General features: G+C 60.1%; 3 protein-coding genes across 6 annotated transcripts in view; 1 reads left to right on the top strand and 2 right to left on the bottom strand.

The window, feature by feature from the left end:
* Window positions 1–1,301: 1,301 nt before the first annotated feature.
* HSPB7 (heat shock protein family B (small) member 7) lies at window positions 1,302–5,162 on the bottom strand. The gene is made up of 3 exons (XM_012534005.3): window positions 4,884–5,162; window positions 4,281–4,414; window positions 1,302–3,116 (listed from the first exon to the last, which is right to left on the bottom strand). Exons 1-3 carry the CDS (start codon window positions 5,062–5,064, stop codon window positions 2,937–2,939), a joined length of 495 nt encoding a protein of 164 aa, XP_012389459.1. The 5' UTR covers window positions 5,065–5,162; the 3' UTR covers window positions 1,302–2,936.
* Window positions 5,163–10,200: 5,038 nt separating this feature from the next.
* On the top strand, window positions 10,201–22,222 carry CLCNKA (chloride voltage-gated channel Ka). Its single transcript, XM_049697499.1, has 19 exons — window positions 10,201–10,300; window positions 10,959–11,087; window positions 11,838–11,966; window positions 12,933–13,072; window positions 13,414–13,491; window positions 13,584–13,662; window positions 14,202–14,327; window positions 14,697–14,781; window positions 14,892–14,993; window positions 15,539–15,623; window positions 15,883–16,056; window positions 16,521–16,590; window positions 16,760–16,870; window positions 17,234–17,447; window positions 18,318–18,451; window positions 20,111–20,199; window positions 20,350–20,430; window positions 21,197–21,283; window positions 21,764–22,222. Exons 1-19 carry the CDS (start codon window positions 10,201–10,203, stop codon window positions 21,809–21,811), a joined length of 2,061 nt encoding a protein of 686 aa, XP_049553456.1. The 3' UTR covers window positions 21,812–22,222.
* FAM131C (family with sequence similarity 131 member C) overlaps window positions 19,522–23,965 on the bottom strand; it is a 22,946-nt gene continuing 18,502 nt past the window's right edge. For 3 of the 4 annotated variants that reach the window (XM_049698573.1, XM_004272442.3, XM_033433040.2), the window contains 2 exons: window positions 20,564–23,587; window positions 19,522–19,950 (listed from right to left, as the gene is read on the bottom strand). In XM_049698573.1, the coding sequence (XP_049554530.1) occupies window positions 23,319–23,587 (269 nt within the window). In that variant the 3' untranslated portion in view covers window positions 19,522–19,950; window positions 20,564–23,318. The remainder of the gene's footprint in view (window positions 19,951–20,563; window positions 23,588–23,965) is intronic. The other variant, XM_049698570.1, reaches the window with a different exon arrangement.

Raw genomic sequence — 23,965 nt, 5'->3', positions numbered from 1 at the left:
CTTCTAGAGTCACAGACAATGATTCAAATCCCAGCCATACCACTTCTAAGCTGGGTGACCTTGGGCCAGTTGCTTGACCTCTCTGAACCTCCCGTCCTCCTTGGTACCTACCTTGCGTTTGTGATTGTTGTGGGGATGAGCATGTGTTTGGCACACACTAGGTGCTCAATGGATGGGGCTGCTATAATCATTCTTCACGGGGCGGGGGCGGGGCCCAGGGCCCGCAGCCAGGCCTATATTTAGCCTAGAAAGTGTGGGGGGCCAGTGGAGACAAAGCGTGGCGGCCAGCCCAGGCGCGAGGGGGCGGAGCCAGCGAAAGAAAGCCTGCAGTCCCCACGTCCCCGCCCTCCTCTTTCGCAGGGTCACCTTGGCAGGAGGGCACCTTCACTCTACACGTGCCTAGTCCCCAGCGCCGCTCTGTCCGCGGCGCAGCCCTCATCCTCTAAAACCGGGATCTGGGGAGGGGGCTGCTGGGGTCTGCGGGGTGGGGAGTATTCGGCCCCACTGGTGACTTAAGGAAATGCCCCCTTTCCCAGCCCAGCTTCCTGCCAGCCCGGCCCAGGGAGGGACGCCACTGGGGTCGGGACGCCAAGGTGAGCCTGACCCCAAGTGGGGGTCGAGGGGGGGGAAAGCTGGTCCGGCTCCTCCCCGCAACTCCTCGCCGATGAGTGTCGGGCTGCAAATAGCCCAGTGGAATCAGTGAGTCACGGAGGCTGGAAATACCGCGCCCCCGCTTCCCTCCCCTCCTCCCGTCTGCACAGAGCTGCGCGGAGGAGCTCCGCGGAGGAACTCCGATTTCAGTAGCACCTGGGGGTGTGTGTGTGAGTCCCTCCAAAGGGTACTCAGACTCCCTGAACCAGTCAGCTTCCCAGCCAGGTTTCAGCCGGGCTGTGCCCCTGGGGCTGTGTGACTCTAGGCTAGTCACTCGGCCTCTCTGGTCGTCAGAACCCATCTGGTACGAGATAGGCTTCAAGAGCAACCCCGTGCAGCTGGTCCAACTTTGGTGTCCCTGTGCCTGGGACAGTGCCTGGCAGGTAGTAGCAGGGGTTGGCAGTTGGAAGAGAAGGCGATGCAAGGTTTTTCAGAGAAATAATTCCCAGATTATTGCCCTGGTGGGCCTGGGAGCCAAAGGAGGGGGCCGAAGGACACCCACATTTCTGTGAGGTCTTGAACTTTGCTTGAACTACCACCCCTGCCCCCAAATCTCAAGAAAGGTATGTCTGTTCATCCCCGGCCTTCGCACTCTGCTGCCTCCAGCCCCATCCCAAGTTTGAGAACTTCAGGCGGGTGTTCTCCAGAAGTCCATGATTCTGTTGTTTATTGTGTGTGCAGGGTACAATGCCAGAACCCTCCTCTGCGCCCCCCACCCCGAGTCATTTCCTAAGGGCCCCAGAATGGCAGGGGTGAGAGGGCACCTTACAGAACACTGACCAAAGAAGTGCAGAGGGCCGAGGCTGGCCTTGCCACTTGCTCCGGGGGCCCCGACTAACTGGGAACCACCCTTACCCATCACCCCTGCTTCTGTATGTGGGAGACTGAGCCAGGGTCACGGGGGGCAGTTGGGGCTCCCCAGAATGAAGGCAGGCGGGAGGTCCTCGCCCTGGACTGGGGACTGGGAGGGAACTGGGGTGGGGACTCTTCCTGTGATTAGGACATTCTCTAGCAGGAAACTGTGGGCACAGGGTGCACAGGCTGAGAGGCAGAATAAGGAGAACTACCCCCCATTGCACGGAGGGCTGGGAGGGCGGTTTGAGAGCAGCTTCTGACATTGTGGGTTCAAATCCAGCCATCAGAGGTTAAGCTGGGCGCTCAACTGTTCAGACTCTGTCCCCATTGAGAAGAATGGAGATTGCAAATCTGATTTTAGAACGTTCCGAATTTGGCTTTAACCAGTGGTAATGTTCAGTATTTGAAGGACAAAGATAAGTGTGCACGTGTGCACGTGCATGTGTGCACGCCTGTTTGTGTGTGTGTGTTTGTGTGTGTGTGTGTGTGGTATACACACACCAAGCCTATAGCTTCGCGGATTATAGAGGACAGGATGGGGGAGGTGAATGGCCACAGGGGAAGGTTGGCAGGAAGCTGGGGTCCTACCTTGAGGACCCCAAGCCCCATGCATGCTTCCTCTGCGGGGTAAGCTGTCTGCAGTGGAGGCAGCCCCGGGAGCCCAGGTCTCTGGGTGGGAGGCAGAAGGATCAGCCCCACCCCTTGGCCCAGGCTTACCTGGGGGCATATGAGCAGGTAACAGACGGTTCACACAGTTTATCACGAACCAGCTGTATTGGAAAAACCCCATCTATATACAGACACAATGTGGCCCTGCGCTGGCACAGCTGGCTGGCTGGGGCACCTTGTGGGCAGACAGCCTGGCAGCTGGTTCGGGGCTTGGAGGGCAGCATAGGGGAAGCGGACCATCATGGCTGTCTCTGGCCTCCCTGTGCCCGGGCAGTTCACTTTAGCTGGGCACCTCTGCCTGTGATCTCCCTCTGCCTCTCCCGCTCCCCTTAGCCAAGGGGGTCCCAGGTGCCCAGGTCCCCCCGCCCCTGCCCTGCAGAGACTCCATAGATCAGAATTTGTCTGTCTGTCCTGCAGATGATTTGCCCAGAGATCCTGCCTGTCCCAATCCCCCTTCCCCAAACTGGCTTCTTCGGGATCTCCTGTTCTCCATCCCAATCCCTTTATTCTGGATTAAGTGAACGAGGCCATATCTGGAATCTGGGCGCCACGGGTGAAGCAAGGGGGTCCCTGGCCTGCCCTGGGTAGAGCAGAAGGCCACATTTGGAGGGGATGACCCACCTGGGGTCTGGGGTTGAGGTGTCAGGGCCTGAACCTGGGCTGAGATGTCCCGGAAGCTGTCATGAGGGGGTCAGGAGAGCCACTCTGGCCGGCCAGTGGGGGAGAAGATGGGGGAGCTGGGGGAAGGGAGTGGGAGGCCCTCAGATTTTTATCTCGGTCCGGAAGATCTGCTGGACGTGCTCCGTGTGTGGTTGGCGCCGAGCCCGGATGGTGAGGCTGCCATCCTCCCTCAGGGCCGAGGTCACCGACGTGGGGTCCACGTCCTCCGGCAGTTGGCACTTGTGAGCAAAGGTGTTCATGACCGTGCCGTCAGCTGCCAGCTGGGGAAGGGGTAGTGGGTCAGGGCAGGCTGCCCCCCACCCTTGTCCTGCTCACGTCAAGCCACAGCCCCTGCTCCCCAGTCTAACCCCAGCCGGGCCCCCTGTGCCGAGGGGTTCTGCTCTCAGGTGCAGAGGCCCGGTCTAGGGGCTGGCCAGTGCTGAGCACGGACAGGTGCCGAGGTGCTTAGAGGAGCTCCAGTGGTCCTGGGGGAGAGGCAAGGGCTTGGTGGGGGAGCTCAGATGGGGAGGAGACTCAGTGGCAGAATCTGGGGCTCCTGAGCAGCAAGGAGGTGGCACAGAGCAGAGCTGAGCCCTCTTGGATACCCGGATACACGGTGTCTACCGTCAGGGCTCGGCCGGCGGCCCCTCCTGCATGACTCAGCCAGCACATAGTGTCCAGAGGAGCCTGGGGCGGCTGAGTCACTGGTGAGGGTGGCAGGGCTGGCACGTGCTGCCCGCTGGTCCTGGTGCGCCCAGTCCTTGGCTTCCCTGAGAGGCGCCCCTCGGGCATCCAGCCTCCTGTGCTCAGGGGAGAAAGCCAGGCCCAGGGGGATCCAGAGGCAGCCTTGGGCCGAGCCTCTTCCCTAAGGAGCAGCAGTGGCTCTGGCCCGCTGGGGGCAGCATCCCTGTGCAGCCAGGGCCACACCCTCCTCCAGGGTGCAGGCCTCCTGGGAGCTGGGACTCAGAGACCCTAGTGACCAAGTGACCCTGAGACCTGTGGGTGGAGGGAGTGTGGGGTTTGGGGGGTGTGTGACCCTGAAGTGCAGGGCCTCTGCAACCTTGGGCCTAATTCAGGGGTCCAGAGGTGAGGGTCCAGCGAGCCCCCCACTTCTCCAGATGCCCACAGGAAGGGCTATCCTGCCTCAGCCACGATCTCCCTCCTCTCATCTCCCTTCTCACCTCCTGCAGCATCCCTCCCCCCCTCCCCCATCCCCTGTGGCTTCCTCAGCTGCCCTGGACTCCGGAAGAAAGCATCTGGGAGCCTGGTGCAGAGAGAGGCAGTAACGGGGGTCCCGTGGCCCACCAGCTACAGGAGCGAGGCCTCTAGTTTGTCCTGGGGGTTGGGGGGTACTGGGCAGGGTGCGGGGTCCCGGGATGAGTGGGGACACGGGGCAGAGGGTACAGGTGTGGGGCCCAGGGTCTGGGGGCAGGGAGCGGGCTCACCTTCTCAGCTCGCACCTCGATGTTGTTGTTGGAGGTGGTGACGATGATGTCTTCAGGTGAGAAGTCGCTCACGTCCACAGCAAACTCATAGGCATCTCCCAGGGTCTTGATGTTGCCCTGCCCCCCGGGACGGGCTGTGGGGAGGGCTGCCGTAAGCAGAGCAGCGGGCGGGCTGGCACTCAGAGCCCAGGTCTCCGGCTCCCCCTCCGGAGGGAAGGGGCTGGCCGCCTGGGCCTGAGCTCCCCCTCAGCCGTAGCTGCCACCCTCCCTGCCACCCACCCTCTTGCAGCACACCTTTTCCGCCTGGGGGGTGGGGCCTTACCCAGCACAGGTGGTGTGGTGTGTGTATATGTCTGTAGTGACCCACCCCAGGCCTGGAGTAGGGGTGCGTGTAGCTGAGCCCCAGGCCAGAGCTGTTTCTTGAAGGCCTGCCTGTTCTCACGGCCACATCTGTCTCTGTGGCCGCATCTGTCCCGGTGGCCACCCGCGGCTGCAGCTGTACGGCACCTGCTCCCAGCAGCTCAGCAGCTGCAGCCACGGCGGGGGGTGCGCTGGAGCAGGTGTCCCCTCCCTGGGCGCCTCCCCTCCCCACGGAGGACTTGCCTGGGAAGGCCAGGGGCTCCGAGTGGGGCCGCATGAAGCTGCCGAAATCCTCGGAGAACATGCTCAACGCCTTCTCCATGGGCGGCTCCTGGGCGGGCAGGGTGTGGGAGGCTGAGGAGGAGGAGGAGGAAGAATGGAAGCTTCTCTCCGCTCTGAAGGTGGAGGAGGTCCTGTGGCTCATCCACGGGCGGGCGGCCGGGCCCTGGCCAGTGGGCAGGGTGGACAGGAGGGCGCGTGGGCAGCAGGCTCGGAGGGAGCGTGCCGGGCCCCGGCGGCCGCCGCTTTATAAGGCCCGACCGTCCCTGGGCGCGGGGCCAGCCCCTTGTCTACCAGCTAAATTTAGTCCTCTCGGTGGCCCAGAGGGGCTGGAAATCTTCTCCAGTGAGACGGCCCTGCTGACAGTCCAACACAGGCAGGCCCAGGAGGCTGAGCTCACTGCCCGGCATTCCAGGCCGATAACTCCAGCCCTGGAGCCTCCCACGGCAACGAGGTGGGGACCCATGCTGTCCCCTCACCACTCAGACCCCTGGGCCCACCTCAGGACCTTGTGTGTGTTCCGTGTTTCTGTGTCTCCCCCACCAGATTGCAAGCTCCTTGAGGACAGGGTTTTCTCTCTCTCCATCCCCTCTCCCCCAGAGTTCCAGCCCTTGGGGAGAGGGATCTAGGTGTGGGTGATCAGGGCAGAAAGGCCCAAGCCCCTGGCTCTGGGGAGAGTGGGAGATGCAAGGTCAGGAGGTCAGGGGTGCATGGAGGACCCCCACCTGCTGGACCCCTGTGTGAGGCGAGGGGTTCCCTCCCTCAGGGCAGATAATGTTCACAGCCATCTCTTAGGAAGGACTGAGACAGCCCCGGGGGGGGTTATAGAATGTGCAGCTGTTCCCCTGCCAGCTCCCACGGGGACCCAGATTTCATGCTTACCTCCCTCCCCACCCCCCACCTCCCAACTCTGGAACAGTTCGGGACCCAAGAGGAGAAAGCTGAGGCCGGGCTGGGGCTTGGGCCTGGACTCAGGGGAGGAGAGCAGATAATTTAGTAATGGTCCTTAACAATATAGAAGGTTATGTTCCCAGGAAATGTCTGCTTGACCTCCAGCTCAGAGGAGATGCTGGGGGTGGCAGCGGGCAGGGTCTTAGTCAGAGGTAAAGGAGAGTTCCGCAAGACAATCATTCTAGCTCTGACTTCTGAGGTGCCTGCTGGGCACCGGCTCCTGGCCGTGAGCTCTCCAGCATGGCCTCATTTGATCCCCGCACGGCTCAGGAAGGAGATGGTATTCCCATTTTATAGATAGAGAAACAGAGCCTCACAGAGAGCCTGGGGCTTGCACACGAACAAGTGGCAGAGCTGGGATTTGAACCCTGTCTTATCTGATCCAAACCCTCCAGGAGGCCAGGGTGGCCTGAACATTCGTGTATGGAGACAATCTGGTCCCGAACGCCCCTGAGAAGCACCTCTGCCCATGCACAGATCATGCGGGACCAGGGCATGAAGCAGGGAAGGCCGTTCTGGGAGGCCGGGGGTCCTCTGCTGCCCAAGTTGCAGTGTGGGGCCTCTGCTCCCCCCTCCAAATCCTGCCCTTCCTTCCCAGATCAGCTCCGGTTCCTCCTCCTCCATGGAGCCCTCTCTGATTGCTGCAGCCCACACAGGGGGGCCTGCCCAGATGCCCGCTGTACCAACTGGCTTTGCCTACCCCAGCACCTGAGTGTGACATGGTCCTCCTGGGTCCTCTCTCCCCTATCAGACTGGCAGTTCCCTGGGTTAGGGGTTCGCCTGTCTCCCCGTTAGATTGGGGGCTCCTGAAGGTAGGGACTGTTTCTCTTTTCTCTGGCTCCCACAACACTTCCTCCCTGCGGCGGTGGGCGGGGGGGTCCATCAACACGGGTAACCACTGGTGCTGGTAGTCTGTGAAGTGGGGTCAGGGTGGTGGCTGGAGCCAAAGGGGTCTGTCGGTCTGTCTAGTGGAGATTCCTGCCTGGCTTGTGTCACCCATCCTGGCCGACGGGGTTCCAGTAGGGCTGCCAGGAAGTTACCAGCACTGAGGTGAGGTGGAAAGAGGGTGGGGTGGGGGTGGGGGACCAAGAAGCCTGCCACCCGCCAGGGAAACAGGAGCCAGTGGCTAAATGCAGACACAAGGTCACGGTGCTGTGGGCCTGAGTCACTGCTCCTGGACGGCAGACCTCATTACCCACCCCCGCCCACCATTCCCGCCCCCGCTTACCCCGTCCCTAAGGCATCACCCACACATGCACTGGATCCACTGACTTCAATGGCCGGGAGGGACCCTGAAAAGTCATCAAGGCCGTTCCCCTGTCTCTGTACATGTCTCTCCTTTCAGATCCCAGGGACAGAAGGAGCTTCAGAGATGATCCAATGCCTTGAATCCCATACCTGCCAGCACACCCCAATCACTTGGAGGGACTTTCAACAAACACAGACTCTTCTCATGTACCCCAAGATTCTGATCTGGGGTCTAGGGAAGGGACCAGGAATCGGCTCCCATCAGGTCCCCACTCAGCCAGCCCACAGGCCAGTGTTCGGAAACCACTCATCACTCAGCAGGTATCTGCTGAACACCTGCTGTGTGCCGGGCACCGTTGAGGCTCTGGGGGACTCGTGATGAACGAGGCAGAGATAGGGCCCTGCCGCCATGGCTCTCAGGCTCCCCTCATTGGACAGAAGTGGAAACTGAGGCTCCGAGTGGTGAAGGACCCATTAGGGGTGGGAGAGCTGCTCGGGCATCAAGCTCTCACCCTTCGCTGCTTGATGCGGGAGAGGGAGAAGCTGGGGGCTGGCATGAGGGGGAAATGGCTTTGGGAGGGACTTGCCACCAGCACCATGTCCCTTTGCTTCCCTCTTCCCAGTTTCCTGATGCTCACAGGGCCGGAGGTGAGGGTGTGGACGTGCGGTGCTGGCTGGCTGGCCGATGCCGGCTATGAGTTGGAGCGAGCAGCTGCCCGAGACCAGAGATGGGTTTGGGATGTCAACAGGGCGGCCAATTATTCTGTTACTGTACACAGGTTGGGGCAGCCGAGGCAACGGTGGTCCCGGGTCCATGCAGAGCAGCAAGCCCACAGCCCACCGCTCACAACACACACGTGCTCCCAGTTGGGAGTAACTTGGCTGACATCTAGGGGCAGAGGGCTCCCAGTTGGGAGTAACTTGGCTGACATCTAGGGGCAGAGGGTGGCTCAGGGCCTCAGGATTTTAACAAGTCATTGAAGGGCCATCATGATTTTCAGAAAGGGGGCTTTGTCTGGAAGAGCGGGGAGCGGGGGAGCAGGTGTTGTCCCAGATCTCTTGCCCAAATCTTCTAAAAGTGGTATCAGGCACAAATCCTCTGCTTTGTGCCCAAACCCTTGCCCTGAAGGCTTAAGCCACAGGTGCTGGAGGAGCTCTGGGAAGAGGGAGAGCCACAGAATCGAAGTCTGGGTTCAGCCTCTGCTTTGTGACCTTAGATGAGTGACTGCACCTCTCTGATCCTCCATTATTATCTGCAAAATGGTGATACTGTGCCTGACCCGCAAGGGTGCTGGGAGGATGAACTGGGTTCCAGACCTAGTGTGCATGTTCCTACATTCCGTTCGGGTGGGACAGGGTCTGTGGCATTTATGTAGAAGCCCCAAGCAGAGCCACTGCCCCTTGGGTGCTGTGGTTTGAGGCAGTCTTCTCAGACTGGAGGGTCTGGACATGAGGATCTAGCCCAATTCCCTTCCCCCGCTCCAGCTCGTCGGCCCCCTCCCCAGCTCTGAGCAAGGCAGGTCTTCAAGGCAGGACCTCGGAGAGGTGTGAAGCCTTTGGAGTCAGGCAAACCTGGATGGAACTTTTGACTTTGTGCCTCAGCCTCTGTGACCCTGGGCAAGCAAGCAGCCTCAATTCTCCGAAGCTCCGTTTCTCTATTTAAATATTTATTTATTTATTTATTACTTATTCCTTTATTTTGGCCGGGCCGTGTCTTAGTTGTGGCACTCAGAATCTTGGTTGTGGCACGCGGGATCTTTAGTTGCAATGTGCGGACTTCTTAGTTGTGGCATGCATGCGGGATCTAGTTCCGTGACCAGGGAGCAAACCCTGGCCCCCTGCACTGGGAGCGTGGAGTCTTACCCACTGGACCACCAGGGAAGTTCTGAAACTCCATTTCTTTAAAATGGCCTAACACTGCCCACCCCGCTGGGTTTCTCTGAGCACTCACTGATTTGGAGGAGGGTTGAGCACAGTGCCTGGCATATAGCAAAGGTGCAGTAATGATAGCACCCCTCCCCTATGGGTCCTTCTCCTCTTCCTTCTCTGCTCTTGCAAACCCCTCCCATGCCCAGCTCTGAGAACCCAGAGCCCTGACCTTCAGCCCCTGCAGATGACCCCTCACCATCCTGCTGTGTCATGAGCTTCCCCCTCCCAGGCCCTGTGTACCCCAGCCGGTAGCTGGGTTGGGTGCCACCCGCCTCTGTGTGGCTCTGGTAGGTTGGGGAGCCCCTGCCCCTCGTCCCTCCTGGCTGCTCTGGCCTGCACCACTCAGCTGGCCGGGGCAGTTCCAGTTGGTTTGTCAAGGACATTCTTAATGGCCAGGGTAAACCCCGGCGGGGTGGGGCGGGGAGGAGGGGGGGCCAGGATGTTGATTGGTGGAACACACACCTGTCCAGGTGCACCTGAGCTGCAAGCAAAGGAGTCTCTGTCAGAGGAGGGCTGGCTGGGGCCACAGCAGAGCGGACTGACAAAGGTGAGGGGCCGCCGGGTGCAGAGCTGGGGCAGGGACTTGGATGGAACCTGCCAGGACCAGGGCAGGCAGGGCAGGAGCAGGAAGCTGGGGGGCAGGGAGCCAGCACCTCCTTTGGACCCTCACGGCTTCTCCTTCTGGGCCTGGGGTTTTCCTGACTCTGGCCTGAGCCGAGGGGTTGGAGGCTCAGGGATGGGCATGGGGAGTCAGAGTGGTCCATGGGGACCCCACAGTGAGACAGTGACTCCCCTGGGCAAGGAGACTGCTCTGAGCAGTGGGAGCAGACAAGCGTCCAGGGAGGGTAGGAGTGGCAGCCACAGGATGGGGAAGGGGGCTCTGAGCCTGGGGTGCGGCCTTGATCAACCTGCTGCTGGACATGTAGGGGACAGCTAGGAACCACTGCCCTCATCCTAAACATTAACACACATACTCGCACCCTCGGGGTCACCCCCTCAGGAATGAAGGCACACCAGACCCACGTCCCCTCCTGAAAATGCCACCTTTCCCTTCTATCTGGGAAGTAGATATTGGAAGGGCCCAGTGGCTGGGTAAGGGCGTTGCAGCAGCTCACCAAGGGTCCGTCTGCCTGTCCACTCCCTCAGGGGCCTGATGGAGGAGCTGGTAGGGCTTCGTGAGGGCTCCTCGGGGAATCCTGTGACACTTCAGGAGCTATGGGGCCCGTGTCCCCGCATCCGCCGAGGCATCCGAGGTGACAGCTAGGTTCCCTTCTGCTCCCTGTCGAAAACCCCTCGGGACATCACCCTCCCCGGGTCCGCCTCCCCACCCACCTTGGAGCCCAAGAGCTGCCCCCATCCTGCGCGGCAGCGAGGGTGGGGATCTGTCTGCCAGTCTGTGGGACAGATGTGCTAGAGGTCTGCTCTCTGCCTTTTGGGAACGCAGCCCCCAGGCCTGATCACTCCGCCGGGGACCTTGCTAGGGGCCCAGTGGGTGCTCTCTGGACTGACACCAGGACAGCCCCACCGGTCCTCGGACAACAGAGCAGTCTCTCTAGACTCTCGTGTCCTCTAAGCTATGTCCCCTGCAGAGATGCTGGAGAAAGTGTAGTTTCCAGCTCTCCCTCCACACCCTGCCCCCTCTGTCATTCTTCCATAAGCACCTCAGGAAGGGGCAGGGGTGGGGAGGGCGGGTAGGTCAAAGGCTCCCTCCTGGCGGGGCCAATAGGCCTGGCGCCCACCGTGCTGCCACCTTCACTTGCACAAATCCTGCTGTCTCTCACGTGAGGCAGAGCCCCCTCCCAGCTTCCCTGGATTCGACCACCTGGCCCCAGCCCCACACAGCCCCTGCCCCCCGCCCCCGCCCCGTGCCCTCACTGGGCCCTGGGCTACCACCTGATGCCCCTGCCCCAGGTGGCCTCGAGTGGTTGAAGCAGAAGCTGTTCCGCATGGGTGAGGACTGGTACTTCCTGATGACCCTCGGGGTGCTCATGGCCCTGATCAGCTACACCATGAGCTTCACTGTCGGCCGTGTGGTCCGAGGTAACCCCTCCCCGGCATGCACGCCTGCTCTGGACCCGGGGCTTTAGAGCACGCTTTCGGGATGCCAGATGGGCCGCCAGGTGCAGCGGGGGTGGGGGAGGGCTCTGGGTGGGGAGGAGGCCTGGGTCTGGTCCTGGCTTTGCTCTTGACTTGCTGTGTGACCCTGGGCAGGCTCCTGCCCCTCTCTGGGCCTCAGTCTCCTCATCTGTCCAATGAGTGAAAGACCAAATAGTCCTTCCTCCTCTGAGCTCTATGCCCACCGCTTCCTGCCGCCCCTGCTCCCTTCTCCTCCCTCCTTGCTCTCAGCTCAGTAACTGTGGGGGAGAACACTTGTCTAGACCACCAGGCATAGAACGTTCTCTCCCCATGCTTGGGCAGGCTGTCTCCACCCTGAGGTCTCCCTGGAAGAGGGGGCACGGGGCAGGAAGTGTCTAACACACCTTCTCTGGGAGACTTGCTCAGGTGGCATTACGAGGACCTGCCATGCACCAGACCTCATCTGAGAGCCCATTTGACAGATGGGGAAACAGAGGCTCAGAGATGTTGAATGGCTTGCAAAAGGTCACTCAGCTAGGGAGTGGCAACACTGGGGTGTGATCCAGGGTCCTACTCTTGCCTCCTCTTGGGGATCTGCCACTTACTGGGTGGTCCTGGGCCACCGCCCTCTGAGCCTCCATTTCCTGGCCAGCAAGTGGGCGCCTGAGGGCTGCAGAGCCCGTGGATGGCTCCCTGACTCCCAGCTGTCCCCAGCACACAAGTGGCTGTACCGGGAGATTGGGGACAGCCACCTACTCCGGTATCTCTCCTGGACCGTGTACCCTGTGGCCCTGGTCTCCTTCTCCTCAGGCTTTTCCCAGAGCATCACGCCCTTCTCGGGAGGTAAGCCCATCGCCCCACCATTCATTCACCTGTTCGCCTTGCCCCACAGTGCCCACTGCCCAAAGCCTTTTCCTGTCCTTCGGGGCTCCTGATGGGGGGAGGCAGGAAACAGTAACCCCACTTCACAGCCAGAGAAGCCAGGCTCAGAAGAGTTGTGTAAGTTGCCTGAAGTCACACAGTGAGAAGGACAGATCTTTTTTTTTTTAATAAATTTATTTATTTATTTTTGGCTGTGTTGGGTCTTCGTTGCTGCGTGCGGGCTTTCTCTAGTTGCAGTGAGCGGGGGCTACTCTTCGTTGCGGTGCTCGGGCTTCTCATTGTCGTGGCTTCTCTTGTTGCGGAGCACGGGCTCTAGGCACGCAGGCTTCAGTAGTTGTGGCACGTGGGCTCAGTAGTTGTGGCGCATGGGCTTAGTTGCTCCGCGGCATGTGGGATCTTCCCGGATCAGGGCTCGAACCCGTGTCCCTTGCATTGGCAGGCGGATTCTTAACCACTGCGCCACCAGGGAAGCCCCAGAAGGACAGATCTTGCTTGACTCGGGTCACTGTTGGCTCTGCTCCCTTTCTGAGGGCTCCTCTGAGCCAGCACCATGGCTCCCCAGGGAGGGGCTCACGGAGGGGCGCATCTCTTCCAGGCCTCTCAGCTCTGCTTTCAGCTCCAGGCCAGCCGCACAGGGGAGCTGCAGGGATGCATCTGGGTGGCCTGAGATTCTCTCCTAGGTTCCCCCCGTCCTGCAATAGCTGACTGGCAGGACCAGCTGGAAGAACGTAGGCAATTCACATCCCCTCTCTGACCCGCAGCTTCCTCATCTGCAAAATGAGTTTAGGAATCCTAACTCACAGGGTTTAGGAGAGCTGATGAGATCACGATGTGAAGCCCTGTGCAGGGTAAAGCGATAGGATTTATCTAGATATCGTCCCTCCTCTTCCTCCCGACCCCCACCCCGTCCATCCATCCCCTGCCAAGGTTCTGGAATTCCGGAGCTGAAGACCATCCTGTCGGGCGTGGTCTTGGAGGACTACCTGGATATCAAGAACTTCGGGGCCAAGGTGGTGGGCCTCACCTGCACCCTGGCCACGGGCAGCACCATCTTCCTGGGCAAAGTGGTATGGACGGGCATGAGAGCACCCCACCCCGTCCCACCCTGCCCTCCTGCCCCCTCTGCCTTTTCTCCATCCCCACCGAAGCTAGGTCAGGGGGAACTCAGACCAGGGCCTGCCTTCGCAGTGCTCAGTCTTGGGGAGGAGACAGGCCAGGTCCCCAGAGTATGACAAAGGAACTGGGGAGATGGAGGCATAGGGAGTGGGTGGGACGGCCGAGCTGTCTCTGGATGAGGTTCCCTCTACCCCCAACCCTGGGCCCGGAGCGGGAGGAAGGAGAGGAGCAAGGGCCCCGGCTCCCCGCAAGGGGCGGACCCTGTGCCCTGTGCGCACACCTCCTCTGGCAGGGCCCCTTCGTGCACCTGTCTGTGATGATCGCTGCCTACCTGGGCCGCCTGCGCACCAAGGCCATTGGGGAGTCTGAGGTAAGGGGCTCATGGGCCCCCCCTCCTTGGAGGAAAGAGACGGAGGGGAGGGCGGGGGCTGACTCTCAGCGCGGGACTCCGGATCCCCCCAGAACAAGAGCAAGCAAAACGAAATGCTGGTGGCGGCAGCGGCGGTGGGCGTGGCCACAGTGTTCGCAGCGCCCTTCAGCGGTGAGGCCCTCCCCCTGCACCCCGGGCTCCCACCCCCGACCCCCAGTCCCTCCCCTGGCGGACTGACCAGCTCGCTCCTCCGCCCAGTGGAGGAACCCGCAGGGAGGATGGCGGCTAATCTGGTCTTGGTTGTTACTTCAGTCTTACCGGAAGGGCAGAGCCGCCCCAGGGTGGAGGTGGGGGGTGGGCGTCGAGATGCTTCACGGTCACATTAGACAGACTTGGGTTTGAAACTCAGCTCGCCTTGCGTGACCCTGGGCCGGTGAGTTCAGTCCTCAGCCTCATTTCCTCATCTGTAAAATGGGGATTGTAATCGTCCCCACGCCAAAGGCTGTTGTAAGGTTTGGGATGGCCGAGAGGAGCGCCTACAAGCCTGTTCCCTGGGCAGGGGGCTCCCGCCCTGCCCTCCTCTCCCCTCAGCTCAGGACCAAAGAGAAGGGGTGGCCCTGTCTGTTCGGGCTGTGGGAGAGCAGGACGGGAGTGGTCAGGGAGCTGGGATGGGCGTGGTGGTGTCTGTCGAAGCTCAGTGTTGCCCCCAGGCGTCCTGTTCAGCATCGAGGTCATGTCCTCCCACTTCTCGGTCTGGGATTACTGGAGGGGCTTCTTCGCTGCCACCTGTGGGGCCTTCATGTTCCGCCTCCTGGCTGTCTTCAACAGCGAGCAGGGTGAGCCCCGCTCTAGACCCTGCCCCCTGCCCCGCCTTCCCTCCCTCCTCCCTCCTCCCCCCTCCCCTCCCTTCTCCCCTCTCTCTTCCCTTTTCCCTCCTCCTCCCCTTCCTCTCCCTCCTCCCTCCTTTCTCCTGTCTCTTCTCTTCTTCCTCTCCGCTCCCCTCCTTCTACAAGTGTGGAAACGAATTGACCTGGATTGGGCATGAAGGATGGGAGCCCCGAGGGTAGAAGGGGGAGGCAGGGCCAGGGAAAGGGTATTTGGGGGCAGGACGTGGCAGCACCTCCACTCCTGCCTGTTAATTCTGAGCCTTCGGTTTGGCTGGGGTAGGAGTGTGGTCCCTGATCCCCACTCCCCTCCTTTCCCAGAGACCATCACCTCCCTCTACAAGACCAGTTTCCGGGTAGACGTCCCCTTTGACCTGCCAGAGATCTTCTTTTTTGTGGCGCTGGGGTGAGTGGATGACTCTAGCCCCTCAAGAGCCCAACTGGGGGCCTCCCCCAGCCTGAACTGCTGCCCTCGGTTCCGGCGAGGGGCTCTGGACTCCCCTCCCCCCCCTGCAGGGCCATCTGTGGCATCCTGAGCTGTGCTTACCTCTTCTGTCAGCGAACATTCCTCGGCTTTGTCAAGACCAATCGGGTCCTCTCCAAACTGCTGGCCACCAGGTGGGCTCTGAATGGGGGCCAGGGACCCCACAGGGTGATGCCCCTAGACTCTCCTGAGCCTTATATGGAGATCCCCACCCCTCACTAACACCCCTGTCCAGGTCCCCATAGTAACTGCTCCCCCACTTACTAGGCTCCCAACCCCAATATTTGAGCCCTCCCTCCCTCACTAACCTCCCTCCCCCTCACTGAACCCCTACTTCCCTGTGGAGCCCCAGGCCCCTCACTGAGCCCCCTCTCCTTCCCAACCTTGTCTGCCCCCTGGCGTTGGCATTTCAGAATCAGCCCTCCTCCACCTTGGCCGGTCCTGCCCTGGTCCCACCTGCCTGGCGGGCAGCCCGCCTGTGTCCCAAGCTCTCCTATCAGCCCCGACCCCTGCTTAGCCGAGCGGTGTGGGGCTGACCCCCACCCGTCCCCTGCTCCTGTGCCTCTTTCTCCCGTCCCTGCCTCAGCGTCAGCCAGCAGGGTGGCGGCCCGCTCCGTGGGGTGGGGGGAGGGGAAGAGGACGCTGGCACTGGAGCTGGCCCTCCGCCCCCACCCCACAGCAAGCCTCTGTATTCCGCTCTGGCGGCCTTGGTTCTCGCCTCCATCACCTACCCCCCTGGCGTGGGCCGCTTCATGGCTTCTCGGGTAAGGGGTGCTGAGCTGGGGTGGCCAGAGGGGGGAATGCCCAGTCGTTGTCCAACTTGTGCCCATCATCTCAATCCCCACAACGCCTATAAGGGGATGGCTGTGTAGCTCCAAGAGGGCCAGAGCCCTTCCCAACGTCTCCCCCCAACAGGAAGTGGCAGATGAGGATTTGAGGCAGGGTCAGGCAGTGGGGGTCGGGGGGGTGGCAGGGACTGCTGCCCGGCCCTCACGCAGAACTCCAAGCTGCCCCCTTCTCCAGCTGTCCATGAGGGAGCATCTGGACTCACTGTTCGACAATAACTCGTGGGCGCTGATGACCCGGAACTCGTCCCCACCCTGGCCCTCGGAGCCCGACCCACAGAACCTATGGTTCGAATGGTACCACCCGCAGTTCACCATCTTTGGGACCCTCGCCTTCTTCCTGGTTATGAAGGTGGGCTCCCGGGGCCCCCAGGGATGTGCGCAGAGCTGAGGCCAGCCTTGGGTGGGATGGGGTACCTCCCCATAGCATGTACATAGCGCAGGGCCTAGGCCTTCATGCAGACTCCCTGGCCTGACCTCTGCCCGCTGTGTGGTCCTGGGCAAGTTGCTTCAGCTCTCTGAGCCTCAGTTTCCTCGTCTTTAAAACGGGCTAGTTACTGTGCTTACATCAAGGAAGGTTGAGAGGGAAGAAAGGAGAGTCCCTGGCACAGTGCCAGGCACACAGTAGGCACTTTGCCAGGGTGGGGATCCTTCCCCTGGGCACACCTTCCCTCACATCAGATACTGGCGATGGGCATGTGCCTGGGCATCCTCCTTCTCCCTGGGAAACCCCCCTGCCCCCTGTCTTGTCCCTCCCTTGCCTACTCTTGTCCAGCTGCCTCTAACCTCTGCCCCCTCGGTTCCCACCACCCACAGTTCTGGATGATAATTCTGGCCACCACGATCCCCATGCCCGCGGGGTACTTCATGCCCATATTTATCTTCGGTGAGTCTGGGGTGTTGAGGGTCTGATAGACTCAGGGTTATCGGGTCAGGGCCATGGCTCCTGGTCCACCCACCTCCCCAGGATGGTACTGAGGTTGATCCCCAGGGATGGAGGGCTGTGGGGACTGGGTCAGCCTAGCTCCCTGCCCTCACCCTAAATCTGCGACCAGGAGCTGCCATCGGGCGCCTCATAGGGGAGGCCCTCTCTGTTGCCTTCCCAGAGGGCATCGTGGCTGGAGGTGTCACCAACCCCATCATGCCTGGGGGGTATGCCCTGGCAGGTGAGTAAACCGGGTTCCCACCGGACGGGCAAACATCGTGGGTCTGGGCTGGACCTGGAGAATCAGCCAGTAGCTCTGCAGGGCATGGGGAGGTCATTAGCCTCCCAATGAGCCCCACCCTTCCCTGAGCCCCTCCCCTTAGGCTCCATTACTTTTTCTAGCTCCTGTCATGTCCCTGGTGCCCCTTCTTCCTTACTGCTCTTTCCCTCACCAAGCCCAGGCATAGGGCACTTCCAACAGTGGCCAACGTGTGGCCTCTGGACAATTCCCACCCCAGCCCATGGCCATAGTCACGGCAGCCTTGCCCTTTGCATGAAGCTGTCTCCTGGCCTGAGCCCCGCTCCCTGGCTCTGCCCCCTGCAGGGGCTGCGGCTTTCTCAGGGGCTGTGACCCACACCATCTCCACAGCATTGCTGGCCTTCGAGCTGACTGGCCAGATCGTGCACGCACTTCCTGTGCTGATGGCGGTGCTGGCGGCCAACGCCATCGCCCAGAGCTGCCAGCCTTCCTTCTATGACGGCACCATCATTGTCAAGAGACTGCCATACCTTCCGTGGATCCGGTGCCGAAAAATCAGGTGAGCGGTGTCTGCTCAGGCTGGCTGACTGAGGTGATGGTGTCTGGGTGGGCTGACCTTGGACATGGGTGAGCGTGGGAGGGGCCGACACATGGCTGCTCCCTAGTCTCCATTCTCGCCAGCTCCCTGTGTGACCTTGGGGGAGTCCTTGGCCTCAGTGTCTTACTGGTCATCAGTCGGTCTCCACAACAGTAGGACAGATATTGCCCATTTGTCAGAAAGTGGGGCTCAGACAGGTGCCACGTCTTGCTCCAGGTCACACAGAGAGTCAGCGCCAGCTCTGGGAGGCCCCACCCCTCCCCCTGCTCCTGCTCTGCTGTCCTCACTGGGGCGTTGGGAGCTGGAGGTGGGACTGGAATACTGCAATGGAAACGAGCTTTGAGGTCCTGACTCAACCAGACAGGGCCAAGCAGCCTCTGTCCCCAGAGAAGCAGGACTAAGAGGCTCTGAGAGCCCTGGGTCCAAGGCCCAGCTCCAAACATGTGCAAGTTGCCCCCTTCTCCAGACTCAGTTTCCCCATCTGTTAAATGGGGGTGGTTACTCCCGTGATTTTCAAACTTTAAAGCTCTTTTTTCCCTTTATGCCATAAAACTTTTCTTCAAATGAAATTCTCCAGCGACGGCTTCTGAATAAAACAGGTCAAAGTAGAGCTGGTCTGGGGGGAGATAGGGGTCCAGAGGGCATAGGCCAGCTGGTCCCCAGGTTCCTCCCTCCCTACCTTGGGGTGCTAGGAGCTGTTCATCTCAGGAATCTCTTAGACCCTGCCCACGCTGAAGAACCGGCAAAACTCCTCCCAGCTTGCCCCAGCTTGTCCAGGGGTCTGGATAACCCCCCACCCCAGGACCTGATGGGAGCATCCCTCTGCCCCAGCTCTCACCATGTAATTGTGGAGCACTTCATGAACTGTACCATCACCACGCTGGCCAAGGACACACCGCAGGAGGAGGTGGTCAAGGTCGTGACCTCCACAGACACTGCCGAGTACCCCCTGGTGGAGAGCACAGGTGCCCGACAGGAAGGGGGAGCACGAATGGGGAGGAGGCATTCCCTCTACCTTCCTCTTGGACCTGGGAGGGTCAGGCCCAGGAATGGGTAAGCAGGGCATTGTACCTATCAGGCACCTGGATCCAAAACCGGGCTCTGCAACTGTGTGACCTTGGGCAAGTCACTTCACCTCTCTGAGCCTCAGTTTCCTCATTGGTAAAATGGAGGTAATAGCCATCCTACTTGTGGAGCTTAGTCCTACTTACATCCTACAGTAGGATGATGGGAACACTACTAGGGCCTCCCAGAAGGCTCCTTCCCTCAGTCTCCCCTTCAGGCATTCCCCAACTGAGTCACCTCCCTCAACCCTGTTGCCATGAGAAAGACATCCTTTTAGAGAAAAATGAGTGGGGGCCCTTGTTAAAAGACACATAAGCTGAATTTTGGGAGAGGACCTAGCTAGAGCATCATTTCCCTCTAGGACAAGTACAGTATGAGTGGGAAAGATAAGCTGGGGGGTAGGGAGGGGACAGCCATGCCCCACTCAGGGCCACTGTCAGCCCATATGTCCCCTTTGTGCAAATGAAACAAAATGCACACTTGGCAAGCACAGCACAGCTGGATTTTGATCCCCACTTGTCCTTTGGGCAGGTATCTTGTGCAGTGAGCAACCTGCACAACCGTATGGGTCATCCCCATACCTACCCCAAGAGGCATAAAGCTATTTATGAGCAGCAGAACTGTAGTAAATCCCTTAAGCTCTATGAACTGCAGTTGCCACATCTGGAAAATAGGGAGGACAGAGTTGTCAGAGGTTCTCATCCCAAAGGCCAGGCCCTTCTCCCCATCCAAATTGGGACACCTGTAACATTATCCCACAGAACACGCCAAATATCACACTTGAAAATACCTGCACATGGGTGACCCCTCAAGAAGCTTCACCCCTTTGCTAGAACAAGACAGACTCCACTTCTACCCTTCGAGCCACAGGAAGCAAAGAGTTCCCAACCAGCACAGGCCCAGCCTGTGGGACCCTGTTGCTCATCCAAGAAATAGCTTTAATTGTTTTTAAACAGGGAGGCTTTGTATGTCCAGTTGGAAAGTTTTTATTTTACTGGACAAAAATCAAAAATATCAGGCTGTCCCTCAAAGCTAAACACCTGCAGACTCCAGGGATACCCTGCAGTGAGGCTCGCCAGGCCTCCAGCACACAGGAGGACCTCAGAACATGGCGGCCTTCCAGGTTCATGCCTTCACTGGGCTGAGCCAGTGCAACTTCCTATGGGAAATGAGGGACAAAGCCCAGCCCTGAGGCACAGACAGTTTCATGCAGGTGTCCCAGACCTGCTCCTGCCTTGAGGCCCTGCCAGGTGGGGCATCTTGGGGTGGGCAGGTTACCTCCCGGCCCCCTGGCAGCCTTACCTGGCCACCCTCAGCTACCACTCCTCCACGTCAGAAGCTGAGTGACCTTGGGCAAGACAACTAACCTCTCTGTGCCTCTGAGCCTCGGTTTCCTCTCCTGTAAAATGGGTGATAATAGTTCCTGACCCATAGGTGCTGTATGTTCCCGAGAGTCATGAGAACACCCAGCATAGTTCTTGGCACATCGTAGCAGTCCGGTAAACGTAAGTTCCTTTTTCGTAATGTGGCTTTTTTCCTCTCCCTCTCCACTTGTCCAGAGTCTCAGATACTGGTGGGCACCGTGCGAAGGGCACATCTGGTGCAGGCCCTCCAGGCTGAGCCACCCTCCCGGGTTCCAGGACACCAGGTGAGTGCTCATATGAGGTGTCAGTAGAGGATGGGGAGTCAGCAGGGTTGTGAGGGGAGTGGCCAGCTGATAGCCTGTGGTTTGAGAGGGGCTGCCTGGGGAAGGGGGAGCTGTCCCAGGCCCCCATAACCCTTCCCCCATCCCCAGCAGTGTCTGCAGGACATCTTGGCTGGGGGCTGCCCCGTGGAGCCAGTGACCCTGAAGCTGTCCCCGGAGACCTCCCTGCACCAGGTGATGGGGAAATTTTTCGCTGTGGGCAGACAGGGGCCCTGGGATAGAGGGGAAGAGCCTGAGAGGGAAACTTGGCTCCAGCTTCCCGGACATGCTGTGTGGCTTTCTGTTCCTCCTGGGCCTGCATCCTCACCTGTGGAATGGGCATGCAGTTCCTGCCCTCTCTGTCTCTCAGTTCCAGGGCTGTTGGGATGATGCAGAGACTAGGGAAGAGGGAGAGCTTGGGAACCAGAAGATTCTGGATGGAAAGAAACAGTGGTTAAAAATATGTCTTTTCATCAAGGCACACATGGGTTTCAATTTCAGGTCTACCGCATTCTGCCTGTGTGATCTTGGGCAAAGTACTTAATCACTCTGAATGCTGATCCCCTCCCCCCTGCAAGCACAGAGCCTGGCACATGGGTCATGGAGGGACAGAAACAGGTTGGGGACCTAAGGGTGGCCCCAACCCCTCTGTGCCAGTGGATGACGCCGGATGATGCTGAAAAACGGGTCCTTTCCACTAGTCCCTTGTGTGGACTCTGGGGACCCCTGGTGGTCACATTGGACATTGCGGGCCCAGGTCTTGGTCTCCCACCCACCATCACAGCTGTCCAGCCCTCCCAGGCTCAGAAACAAGGTGGGGTGGGCACCACTGGGACAGAGCCTGGCCCGGGCCTTCACCTCTGCTCAAAGCTGCCAAGCTAGGAAGAAACTGAAGCCAGAGGGTTCGGGTCGGTGCCACCTATCCTCCAGTGTTTCCTAACCATCCCCCCCCCCACCGCAGGCACACAACCTCTTCGAGCTGTTGAACCTTCAGTCCCTCTTCGTGACGTCTCAGGGCAGAGCTGTGGGCTTCGTGTCTTGGGTGGAGGTACCATGGTCCCGAGGGTGGAGCAAAGGGGAGGAGCCATGCTCGAACAGGCTGGGGAGGTGGGGGGGCACCAAAATACTGCCATCAAATTTGGAGGGGCCTTGGGACTTCCCTGGTGGTCCTGTGGTTAAGATTCTGCTCTTCCAGTGCAGGGGGCGTGGGTTCGATCCCTGGTCAGGGAACTAAGATCCCACATGCCGCACAGCATGGCCAAAAAAAAAAAAAACTTGGAGGGGCCTCATGGGATTCTGATGAGCCTTACTTCCTGGCCCAGAGTAGCCAGCCACTTGGTCCAGCTACCTCTACCTTATTTTGTGGCCAGCCCTGCCATTCTCTGGGCCTCAATGATCTGATCTATGCAATAGGGAGGCACTGGCTCTAAAATTCACTCCAGAATCAACCCTTAGGGGAGTCAAACTATACTGGCGCCCCCCACTTGCAATCTCCTCTACATCCTCCCCACCCTGTTCTCCGTTCTAGTTGAAGAAAGCAATTTCCAACCTGACAAACCCTCCGGCCCCAAAGTGAGCCAGCCTGGCAAGATGAAACAGGGCCCCTCAGCTGCCCTGGTGAAGGAGATGGGGCAGAGACCCTGCCTCTCTCCCCCCCCCCCATCATAACGCACCCCTCCCCTCCAGCCCAGCTCAACTCTTCGGCAAAGTAGGCAGCTAAGCTAGCACTGAAGAGGCCCCATAGTCACCACGTCCCATTCTCCATGAAACAAGTGCTACCTGCCTTGAAGGACAAATCCCCCTCTGGACAGAACTCAGAACGCAAGACAGCAGAAAACCAGCATATGGTGGGGGCTCCATGAAAGGATCAAATTCATGAATGAAGACATTGGGATATTCTGTCGCCAAGGGCACGCAGAGATGCCCTCTGAGGGTTGTATGACTCCCAAACGGAGGCTCCTGAGAAAAAATAAAGCTGATTGCCAGAGCCGTCTGTCCCTCATCTCAGCATCCAGGGTGTTATCTTGCCACCTCAGCAAGGCCACATTCGCCGGCCCTGAGTGAGCTCTTGGGGGCCCCCTGGTGGTCATGTGGGCCTTGCAGGCCTGGGGCCTGGTTTCCCACGCCTCCTCATGTCCCCCTTCCTGGCAGGGAGTTATGAAAGCAGGTTCCCACCAGGTCTTATGATGCCTGTCGTCATGTGTGAGCACGACCCTGTGGCCCAGTTTCCCTCACTCCAGCAGCCTCAGCCTCCTCCTTGGCTGAGCCAGGGTTGACACAGGGGGGTCCCCACGTGTGGTTCCTTGGAGAGGCCACAGAGCCTTAAGCATCCTCCACGGGGACCCTCCTGGCTGCTGGCAGCAGGTTGACCAGCTGTCTGTGTATTTTGGGGGTAGGGGCCCTCTCCAAAGTCCTTCTAGAGCTCCCCCCGCCAGGGCCTGAGGACATGCCGTCCCCAGCAGAGACCAGGCCAAGTTCCTCCAGGGTGAATCCACCACTTTAATGTCTTCAGAGAACCTTCAGGGAGATGGGAGGAGAGAGCAAGGATGGGGGAGCAGGGCACCAGGGAGCAGATCCAGAGAGTGACGGACAGACGGACACTCCAGAGACAGAATCCTCGTGAAGAGCACTAAGGAGCAGATGTTAGGTACCCCAGGAGGCCACCCCGCCTCTGGTGGGGGGCAGGAGCACAGAGGGGAGGGGCGAGGAACCGAGCCCTGGGGTCGAGGCGGGTCTCCCAGGCCCCTCCGCGGTTGTCTGCCTGGGAACCTGGCTGTTGGCCCCTCTGGGCGGCCTGCCTGCTGTCTGCTGAGAGTCCTTGAGCTCGCTGATGGCAGAAACTGCAGGGGAAGGTGCCCGCCTGAGCGAGTAAAGAGGGAGAAGGGGATTACGGCTCCCACTGCGGGGGGCAGGTCCACAGAGGCACGGAATGGTCTCCAAGGAATGCTGGCCCCCACCCCTGCCGCACCCACCCCGTGCCTGCCCTGAGGGGTCAAGAGATGCCCAGCCAGACCCTGGTGTCCTGATACACCTGGGCTGCCCACCAGGCAAGGTCACGGCGTGAGCAGGCTCCGGCCCCCGCCTCAGTTATAGAACACCTCGTCCTCCTCCGAGAGGGAGCCACTGTCCACCGACGGGAGGGAGCCCTGCAGGCGGGCCCCACCCTCGGGCCCCGGGGCCCCCAGGAGCCGCTGCCAGCGCTGCTGTTCGGGGCTGGGGGGCTGCGGGCCAGAGGCTATGGTGGGGGGCTCGTCAGATGAGGGCCATCCATCGGGGGAGGAGAAGGCCAGAAGACTGTCATCCTGCGAGGGGACACTCAGAAGACTGTCTTGAAGGTAGATGCTCTCCAGGTCTGGAAAAGCAGCAGGGGTGTAGGGGTGAGGAAAGGAGTTCAGAAGACCCGGCTCCGCACCCTCTCCGGGAGTGTGAGGCAGGGAGAGGGGCAGAAGACCTGCCTCCAAATCTGGCTTTGTCACTGCCAAGCTGTGTGACCTTGGTCACGTCACTGAACCTCTCTGAGCCCCAGTTTCTCCCTGGGGGGGTGACAGGGTGGTGGTGGCAGTGGCAGTGAGCAGAATAGTTAAGAGCAGGCTCTGGAGCCAGAGCCCTCAAATCCCTCTGCGCTCTGAGAAGTGGGACAGCCAGCGCTCTTCCCAGGCCTCCACTCCCTTCCCTGCCCTCACTGTCGCCGGGAGGAGCAGATGAGATAGTGGGTGCAGGCGCCACCTAG

Source organism: Orcinus orca, chromosome 1 (assembly GCF_937001465.1).
Source record: "Orcinus orca chromosome 1, mOrcOrc1.1, whole genome shotgun sequence".
In the NCBI taxonomy this organism is placed as follows: domain Eukaryota; kingdom Metazoa; phylum Chordata; class Mammalia; order Artiodactyla; family Delphinidae; genus Orcinus; species Orcinus orca.
This window is presented reverse-complemented; position numbering and strand designations above follow the sequence as displayed.

What these genes read in the sequence shown, in the direction of transcription:
- HSPB7 (XM_012534005.3), bottom strand. Translation starts at nt 5,064, where the DNA reads ATGAGCCACAGGACCTCCTCCACCTTCAGAGCGGAGAGAAGCTTCCAT. An exon ending in GGAGCCCCTGGCCTTCCCAG is followed by an intron (nt 4,415 to 4,883) that starts GCAAGTCCTCCG and finishes CCCTCCCCACAG; the next exon opens with CCCGTCCCGGGGGGCAGGGC. An exon ending in TCGAGGTGCGAGCTGAGAAG is followed by an intron (nt 3,117 to 4,280) that starts GTGAGCCCGCTC and finishes CCCCTTCCCCAG; the next exon opens with CTGGCAGCTGACGGCACGGT.
- CLCNKA (XM_049697499.1), top strand. Translation starts at nt 10,201, where the DNA reads ATGGAGGAGCTGGTAGGGCTTCGTGAGGGCTCCTCGGGGAATCCTGTG. An exon ending in CCATCTTCCTGGGCAAAGTG is followed by an intron (nt 13,073 to 13,413) that starts GTATGGACGGGC and finishes CTCCTCTGGCAG; the next exon opens with GGCCCCTTCGTGCACCTGTC. An exon ending in GCCGCTTCATGGCTTCTCGG is followed by an intron (nt 15,624 to 15,882) that starts GTAAGGGGTGCT and finishes CCCCTTCTCCAG; the next exon opens with CTGTCCATGAGGGAGCATCT.